Genomic DNA, 20837 nt, shown 5'->3' on the forward strand with positions numbered 1-20837 from the left:
CAAATAAAGGAAAAAGGAAAAGAAATTAAAAAAAATAACAATTAAATATAAAAAATAAAAAATTATAAAATAAACAAATAAACAAATAAACAAACAAACAAACAAACAAACAAACAAATAAATAAATAAATAAATAAATAGTTTGGGTAATTGTGTGACTTTGGTGATTCCGAACTAACAAAACTCACAGAATAACACAAACAAGCTGACGGATCGAGGCATCGGGAGAACAGGAACTCCCGTGGTCTGTGAGGTAAAATTACTGTCTTTGTCAATGGAGTCTGGTGACTTTGAAGAGAGCATAGATGGATACAACGGCTTCAGTTCCCCCGTCGGAAACAGCTGTTTGACGGCGAGGTAAAGCGGTGAAAATATTCTAAATATAGCGTACACTTAAACTGCTATTTATTTTTTTAGGTGTCTAAAATGCGTTTTCCTCCGTCCACAGCAGTACGTTGCTTTGCTCCCGTGCTGGTACTCCTGTCTGTTTCTCCAAACTCCATCTACTGTAGGTAATGCACTGACTATGTAGTAGCACCTCATACAACCCCACTTCAAAACACAACAGACAAGTGTCTCTTTGGTCAGAAGCTGCATGTGGAAATAACTGTTCAACATATCGAGACAAATGTTCTGATTGTGCTCTACCTCGATGGCGTCATCGTAGGTCTTGCGGGCTTCTGTGTCCGTCTTGTCGGACATGAGCCACGCCTTCAGCAGGTACTCGTAAAAGCTGTCCCCAAGTCCTCCAACTGAGGTGTGGTCTGGAGAGAGAGAGAGGAAAGAAAGGGGTTAAAAAGTGAAGAGTGAGGGGGAAACGAAGGAGGATAAACAGATAAATAAGAAAGCCAACGTGAATTATTCATTCAGATATAAATATATGGCATCAGAAGCATCTATGGAAACCCTCTAAACCCACAATATATATTGGTTTCTGTTTACCGTCTCCCTGGTGTGCTCACATTTCAATGTCCCCAATCGTCCTCATGAAAGTTTACACAGCTCTCGTGGCTGTCCTGATTTGCAAGATGCCACGTAGAGATGATGGGACGCCAGCCAGCGCTCATTCTGATCAGACTATGAAAATAACTAGAGGGAGATTTCATCCAACTTGATCTAAGTTTTTAATGGCACTTTGGTCTATTTCAGGGACAACTTCATTGACCTATAAAATATTATTGACAATATAAGCAAATAAAAGACATTTGTGCATCTAATATTGTACCATCATGGCATTAGATATGGTAAATGCCTGCTAGTGATTGAGGACTAGTTTGTAGGAAACATTGAGAGGCAGTTTGCCACTGATTGGTGCAGATTTACTCACATTTGGAAACAAAATGAATCAATAAATGAGTAGAAATCCTCTTGAATTTGTTGTTGTAAATAAGCCAATTTGGTGGAATAACATCATTTACTGTTGGTGATTCAATCAAACAGACCCGTAGTACGGTTATGATAGCAATAGGACGTCTGTGTGTTTGTTATTTAAACTTTTTTCAGGACTCATTTCACTGCCATTTGGCTGCAGATGTTGTGCTTTCCACATGTTTTATGCAGAGTGTTCATGCAGCACTAAAGCACTCACGACTTTCTCCAGGGTGTTATTTGGCAGTTAACGACGCATTTGTACGAAATGAAATGTTCTCTTTCTCAACGTAGAATAAAAATTGTCATTTTAATAATTCCCCCTTGCTCCCTCTTCTTCTATCCTGGGTGGAAAATAACCGGCAGACCTGGATGAATGCTGCTGTATTTATGTATTCATCTGGAGTATTTCTGCTCTGCCGGCGTCTGGCAGGTCACCAGCCCTCTTCTGGTGGCTCCGCTTCACGCCAAATTATCATACTTGGTTGGTGAAGTACTGAAATGGCATTTTTTTTGGAGTGTGCTGGCTGAAAGAAAACCACTTTCACATCCTGGTTATAACAGCATTGCTGCCGTTTTTTTTGGACCCAAATCACAGCCTTTGTCGAACTTCATTTCCTTTTATGGTAAACACACACACAGAAAAAGCGTCTACCAGGATGATGGAAAAGAGCGACTGTTCAGCGTCACATTCAGGACGAGCAGTGAGGGTTCAGTCCTGGTAGCGGACCAGTGGACCAGCTCTTATAAGCGGGGGTGAGAGTAGATTGAAGTTCTTGCCGGTACTATAACCCCAGCCTTTATTACTTAAAGTGGCAGTAGGCGGTTTATTTTTGGCATCATTGGGCACAAATTTCACAATAACCTTTCAGCATACTGTAAAAACTAGACTTCTTCACCTCCTCATGGCTCTGTTTTCAGGCTTTAGAAAATCTAGCCCGTGACGGGAGACTTTGACCAATCACAGGTCATTTCAGAGAGAGAGCGTTCCTATTGGCTGTGCTCCGGTCATGTGACTGGTACTTGGTGTTCCTTCACCGGATTTCACAATGGCGGCGGCGTCACAAACTTTCTCATTTTACAGCTAAACCGTGCACTACAAGATGATTCTGAGAACATCTGAGGAGAGAAATAGGCATTAACGTAACAGAATATTGATTCATATTTGATCAGCGCTGCCTAGTTTGACCGTTTGGTTGGAGATCGCGAGTGATTGACAGCCGGCTCTCATAGATGGCAGATGGACAGCAGACCTCAGATCAGCTCTTACTGCTTGTTGTCCTCCGGTCTGTGAAATCTTGCAGTTAGGAGCACCGGAGGACACCGGAGGACTTCCTGTCTCATGTACTACTGTCAGGATATAGCGACCAATGAAGGAATGCAGTAATAATGGATGGAAGGATGAATAAAGTGAGCTGAATGACATTATATTATCATTTCTACTATAGTTAATGTCCGTTCCTAGCAGAGAGGGGAATTACCACCAGCCCTTAAGACACATTAAGCTACATTTACAAAGCTTATTTCTATTAAATATGTTGACATAGTGAACATGGTTGGACAAACTTTGGAAATGACCCGGTGCTGTAGATAATAGATGTACAAAAGTTAACTTATTTTGCAGGGTGAAGCCCTCTTACTAAAGGACAGAGATCTTCTCTCTTTGGATTTGGATTGGAAGTCAATACCCTTCTCTTCATGCTCAGAATAATTCATTAGTAGTAGTAGAGAGAGAGAGAGAGAGAGTGACAGTAAATCTCCCACAATACAGTAGGAACTATTTCACCGTAACGCAGCTGCAATTTAACGGTAGTTTTAACCATAAAGACGTTGAAATGTGAGACGACCTGATGATTATATCAGGGCGGCGGCACTCAGTCCTTCTCTCAATATAATGCTTAATATAATCTGATGACTAAACAGGACTAAAAAATATCTGACAAAATTTAAGATAGAAAACATTTTGACCAAAATCAAATTGTCTTAAGGCTAAGACTAAATCTAAAATAGCTGCCAAAAACACTGGTGTTTCCTACAAGCGTCCCTCTCGCTGCCACAGTCCACAAGCTTTTTTACGAGAGGTACTTTTACATGTTTACCTCTAAATATCCAGACTCTCGCCTAGTTTAGAGACTCTGAATCATTTTTTGCTGTGCCCATCTTGCATTATCTCGCCATCGCTCCTTTGACTGACTGAGCCGTTTGATTTTTACATTAAAAAAATTGTGAAAACACTTCTGAGGCGATCGCACAAGAAAGGAAAATAAACACCTTGTGGACTCTGTTGTATCACAGGGAGCACAACACTGATAACAAGTAAAGAGTGAAATCACAGCATCAGACCAGAGAAAGATAATACACCACCCACAGCTCTTACTGGCCTTTCACATAAAACAGTTTTTAAATGTAAAGATGAAAATAAGAAGGCAATGCAGATTAAAATACAAATTTGAAGAGGAAGTGCTCATTCAAGTTCTGTCTGATCTTTTTTGTACTTTTCTGTTGTCCTACTACTTCTCTCTGTTTCACAATCACCTCCCACACTCTTTCAACTCAGCATCCGCCCACACACACTTCCTCCTCTCCTCTCCTCTCCATCATTTCTCTGCCAATCACAGGTTCCGGGTCACGCAGGGAGCGCCTGTCAATCTAAGACAGGGTCTGCTGAGGGGGCGGCTTCAAACACACACTGAAACTGCAGACACAAACATGCATGTACGTCTTCACAAAGCTCCAAACACATTTTAAAACGCAGGTCAAGGGCAGGTCAGGCTGCTGCGGTAACAATATATGTACAAGAGTCATTTCTATGCAACACCCGACCCAGTGAAGAACACAACAGTAAAGGTCAGCCATGTTTTAGTCCATGTTCATGCATCACACTAATCTTTATTTAGTGATGCACCAACAGATCACCCACTAGGACTGTGGATCGGCAAGAATCTGGCGATACAATACGTATCATGATACAGGGGTTACGATTCAATGTATTGAGATGTGTTGTGATACCGTAAGCAGAGCGTTATATTGCATTTTTTTTAAATCTAATTTTAGGAAAACTGTAATTGTCTAAAGAATACACCACACGGGACGAGAGAGAGTTGACAGACCGAGATATGGCGGAGGATTTGGTGTCAAAGCGAAAAGCAAACACGCCTATTTGGCAATATTTCTAATTTAAACCCAATGCTGTAAGGGAACCATAACGTTAATGATCGCCGCGCGGAGGACGGAGCGTTCACAGACAGTGTGCGCGGCGCAAGGTGGACACCTGCAGCCCCGCAGCAAAAGCTGGACCGGAGAGGCCAGACACACAGACAACCACCCGACGGTAAAGATCAGAGTCAGCGCTCTACACATATTAACCGTCATCTTTTTCTTGTAAATTGTCCGGTGTAATCGGTAACACCGGTGATGTCACAATTTTATTAACCGGTGGGATAATGTCCTCACCGTCACATGCTTATTTTGCGGCACTGTTTACAGACAAATATCCCTCTGGGACAAATAAATCTAAATCTAATATTTACAAGGAGTAAGCCAACCTTTAAAACAATAATCCGCTGACAAAAAAAAAGCAGAAAGCACTTAAAAAAAGCAGCCTCTTCTTTGTATTCAACATAATACCTTATTATCTCAATGAAATGTACTGAAACAAATGTATATCTGACACTAATCTGACGACAATTATTATTTTGGACGGTAAAAAATAAGCTTTCTTCTTCCAGTCCTCTTCGCTGGCGAGTCAAAAAGTTAACTTTGGACACAGTTTGTGCCTAAATGCCTGCTCTTGGATAGACACTATATATATATATATACTATAACTTTACGATGCTGTACATTAACGAAGTTGAACCTTTGTAAAAATCCGATGTTACAAGTGAGCTTTATTTCTGTTTTAGTAATAATTAATGTTGCTGTATGGAAACCCAGTGAAGAAGAAAGAAGTGTTTGACAGACTGTCGTGTGTGTTTGAGCAAAGAAGAGAGTAAGTTAAAACGAGGGAGTGGGTGGTGTGTGTGTGTGTGTGTGTGTGTGTGTGTGTGTGTGTGGGGTAATAAGGCTGTCAGTCACAGCAGGATCTCATTAAGACGGAGGAGCTCAGCCTCATTCCTCATTAGTGTGACTTAACTACTGTCTACACACCTACACTCCACAATAACACACACAGTAATACATTCACACACACACACTGTCGACACATGCTCCCACCCTCCAAACACTTCACACATCGTCTCAAACACACACTCACATACATCTCTCACCCAATACAATACGACTCACTATTCAAATGTTCAGAATTCAAACACACTCACACACACATAACCATAACTAAGGTGACAGACAAAAAACACTTTATAATAACCATCATTTATAAACGGTAAATTGATAGTTAATTAAACCTAGTTAAGTTATCTTACTGTTAACAAACAATGAATTAATAATTAATAATATTTACAAATTATCAGTGATGCTATAATTTCTGTTATTTGATCATTAGTTTGTGAAATAATTAGTTTTTAAATTATTTATTGTATCATAGCTGATAAGAGATAAAAACATTTACATTCTGATTATATTAATTAAGTATTTATTATTAGTTTATTGTTGCACACATTATAACATTTTATATACTATATTAAGTGTTCCTTAATGATTACCAAATAAACCTTTAAAACCTTTAAGAAATCATTTGTAAAACATCTATAAACATTACATAGATAGATGGACCAGAAACCAATTATTAACCATTGATAAAGTATTAACTACCTATATAAATAATGTTTATAGATGTTTCACAAAGTATTTATTAACCATTTAACAAGGTATTATAATCATAAGTTGCAACTTAATAACAGTCAAACAAATACATTTCTTTAAAGTTTACAAATAATATCTTAATCATTAACTTCTAATATAAATATATATAATATATTACATGTTATGTGTGCAACAATAAACTGTTAAACTAACATAAATTATAGCATTACTAATTAGTAAATATTATTAATCATTTTGTTATTTGTTAACAGTAAAATAACTTTTAACTAAGTTGAATAAACTATAAATAAATTATTTAATAATAATGGTTATTATAAAGTTTTCTGAATTTCACTATTTTATTACTATTTTAATTAATATTTCAATTACATTTTTTAAGATAAAACCTCTAAATGGTGGTTGTTTACTTGCCACAGCAGCTGATACAGATTCTGGCTGATGGTTTGTGTTAATGTTGTGTCTGGATACCAGCGCGCATAATAAATCATGCGACAGCCGCGCTGCCTAAAATCCAGCCCTGAAAGCTCCGTCTAAATGTTCCAGTAATGAATTTAAATGCTTCCCTGTTTCACTCTGCAGCTACAGGTTACAGGTGTTCACAAATATGCAAATAACACCCACGCTCACACAACAACAACATGTTTTACTCAACTGTTTATCTGGAAACAAACTTTAAATGTAGTGCAATCTTCTGCCTTCCTGACTCTGTGAACGATAATCACGGCATCATCGCTGCGGCGTGAGCGGCGACTGTGGAGGATCTCTGTTGTTGCTTTATCGATATGTGTATTAAAAACATGTTTAGCAAGATAAGTGATGTTTGTCGTTCTAGGTGTGAAGCCCTTCCTCTTACAAAACCTTTAATCCTAAAGGCTTTTACACACTGGGGGTGTTTTTTGGTATGTTTTTGGTGTGAACAAAACCCTTAAAAGGACCTAGCGAGCACATCGACTATTCTTTTTTTTTCTTTTTCATTGTCGCCCAGCTACCGGCACCCTCAAACAACCTGGACAAGGTTACAGCGATGATTGGTCATGATTACTTCATAGCTTAATGAACGAACTGGAAATGAAGAAATTAAAAGTTTCCTAATCATCATCATCATCATCATCATCATCATCGGGGTCACCTTGGCCTCATCATTTGTTATTTTTTGCAAGGATTTATCAACATTGAAGGGCATTTTAGCTCCGAGCCCCTCTGGGTTTCACATTAATTACATTCCTCTCACCTAACTCCCCCCCACTCCTTCTAACTGTATGATCCAGCCTCTTCATGTGATGCTCACGGGGATCTACAGCAGCTCAGGTTGGTGTTCGGAGCAGCTTCGGGCTTTAATTAAACGTGCTGCTTTGCTGTAATCAATGAAGCTGGTTTAAGGCGACAAGGTGGGATGGCAGCTCATTAATGAGTCCAGGCTTAAGACCGTAACACACATACGGTAAACATGCAGCTAGATCAATAGATGTGTCAGGTGGTATTAGAGCACAGAGACACTGTTCATGTGCGCACATGTTAGTACCATGGATGAATAATGAGACCGGGATACGGGACCGCCGTTCAGCCTCGCTTCCAATTCGGTATCGCCATGAAAAATCTCCCTGGACCGCCATTGTAAAAGAGACGTTTGTAAAACTGTTGACAAGACACCTCGAACTGCAAACAAGGCTGATTATGACTCTTTCTAATATGAATTTTTGATCCATTTATATTTGTAAAAAAAGAGATTTAAGAGATTTTAGATCTGAATATCTGCAGTAGGAGACTGCAGATATTCAGATCGCCTAATACCCCGGAAGTAAACCCGGAAGTTAGAATAGGCGCCATCTCTTATGCATCCTTTAACTTTATTACATTTGTCATATACATGCACGGAATTTGACTTCTGCAATTAACCCATCTAAAGCATTTTAGAAGCAGTGGGCTGCTGTAAAGCGCCCGCAGACAGTGACAGACATGCAGACAGCAGGAACTGGGGATTAAGCCGCCTCGCGGACCGTCTGCTTTCCGTCTGGATACCTGAGGCTGATGCTGCGTGCACATTGAAATCATGACGGGAAAAGAAAGTGATTTTCTCTGAATAAAAATAACAAATATGCACGGGGAAAGCATCTGTGGATGAAGCCGCCCTCATCCAATGGATTGATAACTTCCTGTCACGTAATGTCCCAAAAGTGAAACAACGCAGCACCAGCGGCGCGCATGCAGACCGGCGCCTGAGTCCTTCCATGCCACTATCGGGTGAGAGAATGAGGAGCAAAGGGGCACTGTTCTGCGTGCACGCTCGCGCTGCAAAGCCCGCCAAAAAACGGTAATGTCTCACCCTCGGTGAGGGAAAAGTCAGAAGAATCGTCAGCGAACCAGTAAATATCAAAGCGGTGACTTTGTATTCATGTAATAAATATACAAATGTCAATTAGACGGTAATCTGCATGAGAAATGATACACAACAACAAACATTCGGATATAATAATCATCAATAGTGATCGATTTGAGCTCGACAGACGGGATCACTAGAAGAGGTTTTCATTGTAAACGAAAAGAAACAAATCCTAAAGCATTGGTTTTTTTTTTTCCCGCTGTACCGAACTCACACTGAACTGGGACTTCTGTGTACCATTACAGCCCTAACACACACTATATCTGTATGACTCAAACATATACCCAAACAAACACACACACACACACACACACACACACACACACACACACACACACACACACACAGAAAAACCATAAAACATCCGTCATCACCTGCCCAGTCATGCAGCTCTCCAGCTAACTATCCATCTGTTAATGTACTCATCCATCCATCAATCAATCCGCCCTCCCTCCATCTTCCGTCCATTTATTTTCTCCTGCTTTTGGCCCAAAAGTCTGTGCACTTACAAGAACATCAGTCTGGTGCCGAGCCACCTATCCATCCATTAATGAGCCCATCCATTTATCCATCCACCCATGAGTGCTCGCCATTTGTTTTGTCGACAAGTAAAACAAATAAAACATCTCGCTAGACCGCAAAGAAAAACGTCTGTATTTTTGAGAGTGGTACCATCTCCTGTTTAGTTTTCTCCTCCTGTGCGTAGTCTATGTGTGTGTATTGCTGCCTATTTCCAATTTACTTGGGAGTATTATAAATTGAATAGACTTAATAAGGCACTCTCTCATGTTGCAACTCATTCCCCCAGACAAATGAAAACAAAACAATATATTCAATTTTAAAACCGATTTCATCTTTTCATTTCCTCTCACTGAACTTAAGAGCAAACCTGAGCAGATAGTCGTATTGTATCTGATCGACGGGCGCTCCGTTTTAAAAAACCAAAAAAAAATGCTTCTATGGAACATTTTAATATCAACAATATTTTATTATTCTGTTGGAATGTTAAAATAATAAACCACAAATCTCTACACATCTGTCATCCAGCATCTTTAGACTTAAACGCTTTCTCAGGTTCAGAACTCTCCCCACTGACAAAAAGGAATATTTCATTTTTAATTAATTAAATTAATTGAATTAATTTAATTTATTCTCATGTGTGAGTTTCTTTTTATACATATTTAAATGAGTATTGTTGTAGGGAACCTGAGATGTAAGATCTTCATTGCCAACGACTGCTTCTCTGTGTGCATATGACAATAAATAAATATGCAAATGTGCAGGGTGTCAAGTTCAAAGGATTCGCAGAGGACTATGTGTTACACGAGGCCGAGGAAATGCAGACGCATACATCACTCTACTAGCTACGTCAGCAGGTCTATACCCAACACTTTGACATCATACTGTGTTCATAATCTGTATTTAGAATCCTATTTTACTCTAAAACTGTATTGTGACACATCCAGTGACACTTTACTATTAACAAAAACTCTGACAACATAAATGTTGCCTTGGTTTTCATGTTTGTTTAGCTTTTTGTTCAGTCATTGTTGGCGTTTCCTCGACGTGACCACAGTTAAACTGGTTGTTTATCCGTCACCACGTGTCATGATTGTAGGTGTAGCTACCCAACACATGCGGTGCGTCTCACCAGCTTTAATTATATACTTGTTCTTAAATTACCTAAACCAGAAATGACAGGTTTCAGGGCAACACCGGCGTGTTATACTGCACGTCTAACTCCACTCAGTGAGCTGTTAATTTCCCCGGGCAGACCGCCAAAATGTAATCAATATAGTGGGAATACTGCGTTCCCCTTCTCCCATCTTCCTCCTCTACTCGCTTCAATTTGTTCTCATTAAAGACGATCCATTCGGCTCCTTCTCTTTCTTTCACTTAGTGTTAATTTCTCCCGTGTCTCTTCATATAGTTCCACTTCTGAGAACATGATCGTTTAAAGCTCACAAGAACGTTTTCACTCTTCTCCCGAACTGGCTGCTTGTAGAGCAATAATCCAGGAATCCAACAGTAATGAAATGCTGAAAATGCATCTCCACAACACCTGAAATTACATTTTTTAACCCTATACTGTAGCTACATTTTCATTTATTTACAGCCACAAAAGAGCAGAAATGTGCGTGTGAATGTTGAGGCAGTAAAGTCAGGACTTGTATTAACACTTGAATGTGAAGCAGTGATTTAGGTGTACTCACGTTGTCCCCAGCGACCCGTGCGAGGGTTCAGGTAGTTTGGGTAGAGCCCGTTGGGTCGGTCCATTTTGGCTAGCAGCTTCCGGATGTGCATCACCTGAGATCAACACCAGACACACAAGAGTTTTAATCCAAATAGAAAATATTCCCTGTGAAAAATGCTAAATTACAGCCGTCATCTTTTCACAATAGACAAATCGATTTCAGGATTTTAATTTTGTAATGTGTGTTGCTCGATTGATTTGACTTTTTGTATTGTTCTCTTTTAATACACAGAATATCAACTTTCTTTGCTTTTATGCAGTTTTCTCTTATTCAAAGTACAAGTTAATGAAACGTTCTCACTATTTCTACAACAAAAAATGACTGCTGGCATGAAACTTTACCTCTCAGTCATTTTTTTATTACATATTTGAGTGAAATACTGGTATAATTATAGGGCTGCCAACCCTTATTGCTCATTTCTTTAGTCATTTAATTAGTCATTCGTTTTTTCTTTGCTTTTTTCATGCTGAATGAATTATTTCTAATGAAACTTATGAGCACATTTCTGGTAAACACCAGATTTAAAGTGGAGCTTTTCTGTGATTCTTTGTGGAGAAACTCAGTTTTACAGATCAGTCGACAAAGTTCTATGAGTGTTAGTCGACTAAGAGTTTATTAGGTCAAGGACAGCCCTATATATATATTCATAAACAGTGATATAACAAAGCAGAGATCATGCTGCAGTACAAAAGCATACCCAGAAACAACCAGCACACATATGCCGCATGTCTGCTGCATGGTACGGCACGGCTCTCCTCAACTCACCTCGCTCTTTTTTAGTTTTCCATGAGCAAAAGTTGCAATTATTTTGGATCAATATTGACATCATGATTATTTATCACGATTATTCATTGATTTTAGGGACTAAATATTCTTGTTGCACTTTCACATTTAAATCAACAGAGCGCTGCTTTCACTTTCTGTTAATTAACAAACCTTTGCATCAAAATAAGATTTAAAATAAAGCTATTCTTCTTCATCTGAATTCAGTAACAGAGAGTTGACGGTCAAAACAAGTAATATACATTTTATATTCTACTCTGTCATCACTATCTTCTACTCTGGACTGCAGTCGCAACATTCAGGAAAGTTTGATTTCATATGCAGCTCAGTTTTCTATGAGAGAAGCATTTTAAATGTCAATATCATAGTCGATCATGTTCATGTGATTGTGGGAAGCCAAAATCGTCATTGCGATTAATATTCGATTAATTGTGCATTAATAGCGCCTGGTACCTGCTACTGGTTTTGGTGCCACTTCGGTCGATGCGAGCTGAGACGTTAAAACACTGCAGACCACTGATTGGTCAAAGATAATCGTCACTATTGGGACATCCTGCACAAACCAAGCTACTGTCAATAGCAACTGCAATCTTTTTTTATTCACTCGACCGAGATTTAAAGCCCACAAAACTACGCCATGTCACAACAAAATGGAGAAAAGGACCTGGAACCAAAAGTGAGTTGAGTCGAGCCGAACCATGCAGTGGAAATAAGGCAATATTAAACAATATTAAATCCCAGAGCTACTGTACCTTCTGGTAGTAAGCAGGGTTCCCTGTCAGGTAGGTGAGGTGAACAAACTCCATGTGGAGAGTCCCGAACTCGGCCAGGATGCTGCTGCCTGCCGATGCCCAACCCCAGTTACGACCAACGCCACTGGAAGAGGAGGAAGAGGAGGAGGAGGAAGACAAAGAAACAAAGATATATAAAAGAATAACAAAGGTTTTAACTGGTGCATAGAACAAAATGACCATATTGTATCTGCGGACGCTGACTGGGTTATCGAGACGGATGTCTCAACACATACTTGTGAGATTCTGGCAGTGGTGGAAGAAGTATTACGACTATTTACTTAAGTAAAAGTATCAATACTAAAGTGTAAATATACTCTGTTACAAGTAAAAGTCCTGGGTTCAAATAAGTAAAAGTACAAAAGTATTAGCATTAAAATATAGTTAAAGTATCAAAAGTACTTATTATGCAGAATTGCCCATTTTAGAATAATACATTATATTATTGAATTATGATTAGTGATGTACATCACTTTAATGTTGTAGCTGGTAAAGGTGGAACAAATTTTAATTACTTTATATACTGCTAATACATCATAATGTATTATTTGATTTATTTCTTTTATTTTCTATTAATAATATGCTAAGTAACTAGTAACTAAAGCTGTCAAATAAAGGCAGTGGAGTTAAAAAAAAATACAATATTTGCTTTCAAAATGGAGGAGAGTAAAAGCATAAAGTAACAAAATGTAAATAGTGAATGTACTTTGTTACATTCCACCACTGGATTCTGAAATAGAGACGATTCTATGCTGAAAAAGAATTAAATAAGAATAATAACATTAAAAGAAATTAATTTATTAATATTAAATTAATATTGATGATTGTAAATTTAAATAATCTGTAGTTTGATTTTCTGATAAATAATAATAAAAAACGTAATCTCTGTAAATAATAACAGGGGTTTACATATCACAGCAGCCTAAATAATACGCCTTAAAATGCAAATGTAATTGTGTCTTAATAAACTTGGAAAAAAAAGTTTGGAGACTTGTGTTTGGTGGATTATTTCTCTGTTGTTACAATGCTAATTGGCATTGTAATTTACATCGTTGGAAAGCCTGTTTATTATTTACACCAGCTTCAACTTGCCCTATCGCACGGGCCTTATCCAGATTAGATAAAAGTGGCATGCCGATGCTTGGAGCGGACACCAAATGATCCCTTTAGTAGGGCGCAGCACCCAGCAGGCCCCATGTACACAGGTTGGAGCTCAAAACAAGAGTCAACACCAACAGGAGAATACAGTGTTTACCATTGGCAGAGCATTTTGGCAAATTTTTCTTGGGCACTACCCACATAATCAGCTGTGCTGCTCATCCCACAAATGCATGATCCTTACAAGTTGGACATCATTGTGAAGGTAAATAAACAGGCTTTCCAACCATGTAAAATACAATGACAATTAGTATTGTAACAACAGAGAAATAATCAACCAAATACAAGTTTCCGAACTTTTTTCCCCTGTTTATAAGAAATTTTCCAAGCAGGACTCCTTCATCTTTATAACAAACCAGATAGTTTTAAATCTAGTGCAACACGGCAGCGTTGGTGTTGGATTGATGTGCAGAGCATGTAACATTAATGGGTTGATACTTGTGTGTTTGTTTAAATAATTGGAAAAAGAGAGAGTTGTGTTATGAGTTAGATTAAATATCTGCAATTATTCCTGGGGGTATTTGTGTATGTATGAACGTGTGAAGCTGCGTTTTCTCCGGTGTGTGTTTGTCTGGTGGGAGATTGAAACAAAACATAAAGCGTCCGCTCTCCAACGAATTTAAATTACCTCGATAGAAGGAGAGGCCCACTCTTGTACTACACACAACAACGCCATGCATAAAACAGGATGCTGATATCACACAAACCAAGCCAGGGTTCTTCACAACAAAGCAGCCTGCAGGTTAATACAGCAATTTTACTTCATTGTTTCATTCAATGAATACGTAAATTGATAACACAGAGAGCGGTGGGGAACGGAGGGGAGATACTCTCTCTATACAGGTATAATGAAAAGAATAAGAGGAACAGAAAAGGGTGGAAATGTTATTATTGTAATGTTAGACTTCAGGCTGAAGCTACAACAGGAGAGTAGACCACTGTTACGAGCTGTAACTGGGTGACTACAGGTTTCTGTAAGTTGAGTTTAACACTTCTTTTAAGACGTTTTTGTCGCATGATAAAAGACAAATTCACCCTGAAGACTTCCCTGCTCTCTCTCTCTCTCTCTCTCTCTCTCTCACACACACACACCAACGCAGAGATATGTTCAGTTACTCAAACTCCATTCAACTCCTTTTCAGGTTGAAGTTGAGCGAGGCCACGCTGGGAATAACACGAGGGCAGCAAGTTATGTAATAATAACGATGAAAAGGTGTAAGTACAGTTTGTACAAACGCCCACACAGTTCTGTGAAGAGGTTTAATCAGGCAACAAAAGTTAAAACACCTGCGTAGGTAGACTGAATTATAAAAGACATTTCCAGATTGAGTTGCTATAGAATAAATGGGCAGTAAAGTAAGAAGAAGAATGTATATATTAAGAAACTTTGAGCCGAGCATTTGTGAGGCAGATATACAGTATAAAACTGTTCTACATAATGTACAATCCCAGTTCTGTATTGACACTAAAGCTGCAACGATTATCGACTAAATGATTAAGAAAAATAATCGCCAACTCTTCTGATAATCGATTAATTGTTAAAGTCATTTTTCATGCAAAAATGGCATATCTCAAATATGAAGAATTCCTGCTTTTCTCTGTTCTATATCAGATTAAACTGAATATTTTTGGGTTTCGGACAAAACAAGACATTTAATAAAGACATCACCTTGGAAGTTGATACACTGGGATGGATATTTTTTACGTTCTTCTCCAAATAAATGATAAAGTTTCTCTGTAACTGCTGGAGTAGGGATGTCACAATACCAGAAATTTAGTAGTTGATACCAATACCAGTGAAATGATTAAATTCTCTGTAACAATTTGATACCATGGCAAAAAACAAAAGTAAAACAATTAATCCCATGTACTTCAACACACACTCCTTAATTTCATTGTATATATTCTAACGTTTGCATACTGGTTATTGTTAGGAAGTTAAACAGGTCATAATTCCATCTCTGTTATCTATATTATATTGCTGTGAAAACATCTCCTACAAACTGGATTCATTCAAGTTTCTCAACAAAAACTAAATTTTACAAGATTACATTTGAACACATCATGAAAACGATAGACTTTACCTTCACCCAATACTCATTTTTACTGAATAGAGCCTGAATGCATCATAATGTAAATGATTATGGTCACCTCCCGTGTTGAAATCGGCAGGACGAGAGCTAGTTATCGTTAGCAGTTAGCAGCCGGTAAGCAGCAGAGTCCTGCACGGAGCTAACCGCTAACGTTAACTACCTCATCCTGCCGATTTCAACACATATTTGTTATTCGCAGTGTAGCATTATCAGGTAAAAAAATAGGGTGCGTCCCAAACACATTTTCTATCGTCCAATGGGATGCTGTTAGTCTCGAGCCCTGAGTACCAAAACAAGTACGGTCATGTTTTAAAAATTTTGGCATCGACTTGGTACCGAAGTATCAGTTCTCATGACATCCCTACTGCTGGATCTGTAAATAAGCAACTGTTTGTTAATAAGTTCACCATATCATATCATATCATATCATAATGTCATTGTTTTGTTCACAGCTTGTTCCCGCTGCCCCTAAGTCGCCAATAAAAATCTATTATCTCAGGTTTACATTTTGATAATATATAGCGAGACAGATTTTTTCAGACTATTGAAAAATCTTTAGAAATAAAGAATAGAGAAAAAAAAAGCTAAAATTGACAAGAACACCAGTTTGTTCCAGGCTGCTCCGTCAACTGTCAGTGATTTTGTGAGGCACATCTCACTTTATATTCATGTCAGGTTGGCTACTGGATGAAGGTTTTCAGTGTCACTGACCTCTTGAGGTTGACCATGGCCCATGGGATTCCTGTCGGGGTGTTAAAGGCAGGAAGCAGCTTCTCGGCTAGCTGGACCGCCTTCAGCTTGAACACCTGGAAAGGAATACAAGAGAGGGTTAGCTTTAACTTTTATCACGTTCACTTGGGAGTATCCTGCAGTCCATCAACCTCCCTGCTTAATATTCTTCCCCGCGCTGACAGTTACGAGCATAAAACAACTGCCAACCACGAAAAAACAAACGCAGGGTGGAGACAAATAGGGCAGAGTGAGATGTCAGGAGACAAACGATTGCTAAATGATGACCACAGCGTGTCAGAGCAGAACAGATTTATGGAGGACACTAGCAGACTAATATATGCAAAGAAAAAAACTCCCTTCAAACTGTGCAGCAGTAATATGAAATGATGCAGAATACTGCTAACTGAGACGTCGAGAAGAAAAGCTCGGAGGTCAAACTATAGCGATGCAGCAGAGTGAGATACCAAAGTACACATCGGGACTGGCGTCTAATTTATACAGACCGACGGTGAGGAATGGACATGTGCTCGTTTTGAGATTACACAAGTTCTCGCACTCGTCTGACAGATGAAGGCTAGGAAAAAAATCTGCTGAAGTCCTTGTTCTTTTCTCAGCACGCCAATCACAGAGATAAAAGGAAACTAAGGTTATTCTGCTGCTGCTGAAAGCCGGAAATGTAACTGTGGATGGTAGAAGACAGCTCAGAGGAAAGACAACTCGTGATAAGATTAAAGACAAACAGCAAAATAAGTTGACAAAACAAACACAGGACAGTTCAGACTTCATGACTAGTCTACGGTAAATCAGTTTTACCACCATTTTCATACACAGAAAGCAGAGAGAGATACATTTTCTTTGCTCAAAATTACTGAATTTATTAACAATTTGTGTTATTCATTTGAGGGACACCCGTAGAGAGTGTAATAAACCCACAAAAACATGACGCCTTACAGAAGGTGTCACATTTATGTCCAAACAAAACAGTAAAAATCCAATTATTCACAGCGCCAACTGCAAACCTCAATAAAAGTAAACTAAACACTCCCAGCAGGACATTAACTGTACGAGCTGACAAGCACACAGCAGTCACACAGATGAAAACAGAACCAACAATAGACCCGTTTTAGTCTTTTTTAGGGAGGTACAGGAGGTCTTTAGGGGGAGATAGCAGGTCAACAGTAGATGTCACATAGAAGTGGTGTACATCATCTGAAAGCTGGTAACCTTAAGATTCATTTGAGATGTAGATCAAAGTGAAAGTGTGAAATTGTGTATAAGGGTTTAGAACATTATGATCGAAGTATATGATGGTCATTCCCATGCTATTATGTCTCATACATTTTTGGGGTTGATACCATTTGTTTGCACAGATTTTGTGCTAAATTTAACAATTTTTTACCACTCTAGTATTGATAATAATGATCAATAATAATTTTCAAAATACCACATTAAGACATCAAGACCTTGAGGAACACCATAGAAAAAGCCATTCTGTGTTTTTCGATCAAAAACTTTTGATATTTGGAGATTTCTGCAAGAATTGCATTATTTTGCGATTGGATGGCGAGCACTTCTGTTGTGTAAACTGCTCAGAAACCCCCTTATTGTCTATCTAGCTATCCTCTGAATGCTCTAGGTCTCTAGTTCGTGGCTGTAAAGTTTCATGAGGCTGTGATTATTGACCACAGGTCATTTTATACAGTGAGATCAAGTTTTAATAAAAAAATGGTCTCACCATAATGAAATGTCTCCTATGGGGACTAACATCATCACACATGAATACAGTTGGACTCATTGGATCCACAAGAGTCTCAGCTTACACTGATACCCAATTTATATAATTCCAAGACTGTTTAGGGAGCCCAGTATGCAGAAATATTCAAATACACCATTTTAGTATATTGCATGTAAAAATCGGCATGTGATTATCATAAAGTGGGCATGTCTGTAAAGGGGAGACTCGTGGGTACCCATAGAACCCATTTACATTCACATATCTGGAAGTCAGACGTCAAGGGGACCCCTTTAAAAATGGCCATGACAGTTTTTCCTCGCCAAAATGTAACTTTGTGTTATTTAACCTCCTTTCCGACAAGCTAGCGTGACATGGTTGGTACCAATGGATTCCTTAATTCCCTCTGGCTCTAAAACCGAAAGCTGAGAGACAAAGATGGAGGTGATAAAGACAGACACCAAACTGACATCAAGTTAGTTGCTATAGTGTTTCCCCAAAATGCTGATGGTAACGTACCACTGTGATGCTTCATCTTATTCTCCAGTATTATAGTAGCATAAAACTGAGATAAAATACTTGATACTTTTGACATCATGACAAACTTCCGACTTATAAAAGTCAACAAAGAGAGACAAAACGGTTTACTGTTACTATTTGTCTTGTTGCAACAAGTGACATGTTAATCCAATGTTATCATAAAGAAGCAATACGTAATTTAGAAAAACAAAAATCTGGTGTTGCTCTCTTCCCAACCGACAAAAAAAAGTTTTACAGCACAGTGTTCAAGAAAAGGCTGAATTCTCAATGACAGAGTGAGAGCAGAAAGGTACAACCAGTCTGCATGAAGCAAAAAGCTCAAGACTCAGTCTCTGCCTTTTTAAGATGTTCAATTTCCACTTTTGTAATGTAAAACTACAGTACAGTACAGTACTACAGTACATACTTCTGAAGGGCAGTTGTGGAACAAATGCACACAGAGGTAGTTGTACAACTTGCAGACAGCATTCAGGCAGAGCAGACCACAGCACCACAGAGAGAAGCACTTCAACTCTGGACAGACGGAGGCTGATTCATCAACACAGTCTGTCAGGGCTGAGCAGTTTTATAGAGAGACCAGATCTATGGAAAATTCCTGCTGTCTCACAAAGTGAGAGGGAGCAATAACACATGCTGGTGTTTGCAGAATACTTAAGCAGCCAGTGGGACATCTTACAGAGGACTTGGGGGTCAAACAGGGGAGTTAAACATGGGACAAATACAGACAGAGACAAGGGGAGAGAGAGGGAGAGAACGGAGGTAGAGGAGGATGTGAAGCGCATGAATGGGAAAGTAGAAACATTAGTGTGGAGGATGAGAGAGGATCAAAATGTGTGTTTCCATCCATCTGTTTTTATACACATTTTCAATTTCTGCATAAAAAAACCTGAGTGTGGAAATGCTGAAAATTCAGCAAAATATTGCATAAAGGTTTCTACACTTGGTTAAAATGGAAAAATGGGTGAATCAATAAAAGAGAAATGCGAGAAAGTGCAATGGAAACAAATTAATCATGACGTACATGAAGCACATGAAACAAGGATAACAGCCACATTTCCATCTTGTTTTCTACATTTTTTTCTCCAATCATTTGATATTTGACCAAATTTTGTCATCTCTTTGCGTCCTCTTCTTCTGCAATGGTTTAATGGTACCTGACTGGAGAATTAGCATCAACTACTGCTTATTTTGATGAACCAACTACTAATATTTGTTAAATAGTAGTGGACAGAAACGTGCATAAATTCACATTTTCTTTTGCAGATTTTCCAATATATTCAGTTAAAATTTGAGATATATTTGGATGGAACCTGGCCAGAGAGAAAATAAAATTACACATTATTTTATTTTTATAATACATTTTTTTTTCATAATAATTATATAATACAATAATATAATATATATATATATATATATATATATTTTTTTTTTTAAATGTTAAAATCCAGTTTGTCTTTTTTTGCATTGCATTATTTTTTCAAATAAATAAATATATATTAATTTTAAAAATAAAAATAATGCAATGCAAAAAAAAGACAAATTGGATTTTAAATTTAAAAAAATAAAAAATAAAATAAAAATATTATATGTTATTATATTATATAATTATTATAAAAAATATTTTTGACTAAAACTGGATTTTAAAAACATGATCACTTGCAAGGCTTTCATCAGTTTGCAATTTTTAAAATATACAAGTTATATTTTAAGTAATAGAACATCACTACCAGATTCTTCAACTAAGCAGAGCAAAGGCATCCACTTTAATTATCAGTTTTGGCAGAAACTCAAAGTCTTAAAGGGTAATTTTGGTATTTTTCAACCCTATTTTCTCATGTTTTTGCGTCTAAGTGACTAATGGGGACAAAATGTTATTGACATTGGTTCAGTACTGAGGGAGAACGCTGAGGACGGCAGCCGCTAAACCAGCTGTAATGTAATTGCTTGGAGCTACTCCTCACCGTCAGTTTACGTCGACTAAAAGTGCTTGCTTTTGCCTCAATACTGACTCAATAACTTAAAAAATTGTTGTCCCTATTAGTCTCTTAGATATAAAAACATGGGAAAACAGGATCCGGGTTGTAAAAATACCGAAGATACCCTTTAACAAGACACCAGCCTCTCATGGCCCCGCCTCAGACTGACAATGTCTATGTAGGGACTTGAAATCCATTTAACATTTGTGAGTGTGTGTGTAAGGTCATGGTGTGTGTAGTCCTCATA

General features: G+C 38.2%; 1 protein-coding gene across 1 annotated transcript in view; it reads right to left on the minus strand.

Moving 5' to 3' along the window:
• Window positions 1-20837, minus strand: part of man1a2 (mannosidase, alpha, class 1A, member 2) — a 162435-nt gene that overhangs the window by 15402 nt on the left and 126196 nt on the right. The window contains exons 7-10 of the mRNA XM_037789840.1: window positions 16322-16416; window positions 12321-12444; window positions 10744-10837; window positions 649-764 (exon numbers count right to left, since the gene is read on the minus strand). Coding sequence (XP_037645768.1) covers window positions 649-764; window positions 10744-10837; window positions 12321-12444; window positions 16322-16416 — 429 coding nt within the window. The remainder of the gene's footprint in view (window positions 1-648; window positions 765-10743; window positions 10838-12320; window positions 12445-16321; window positions 16417-20837) is intronic.

The sequence above is a fragment of the Sebastes umbrosus genome, chromosome 13 (genome assembly GCF_015220745.1).
Source record: "Sebastes umbrosus isolate fSebUmb1 chromosome 13, fSebUmb1.pri, whole genome shotgun sequence".
Taxonomy (NCBI): Eukaryota; Metazoa; Chordata; class Actinopteri; order Perciformes; family Sebastidae; genus Sebastes; species Sebastes umbrosus.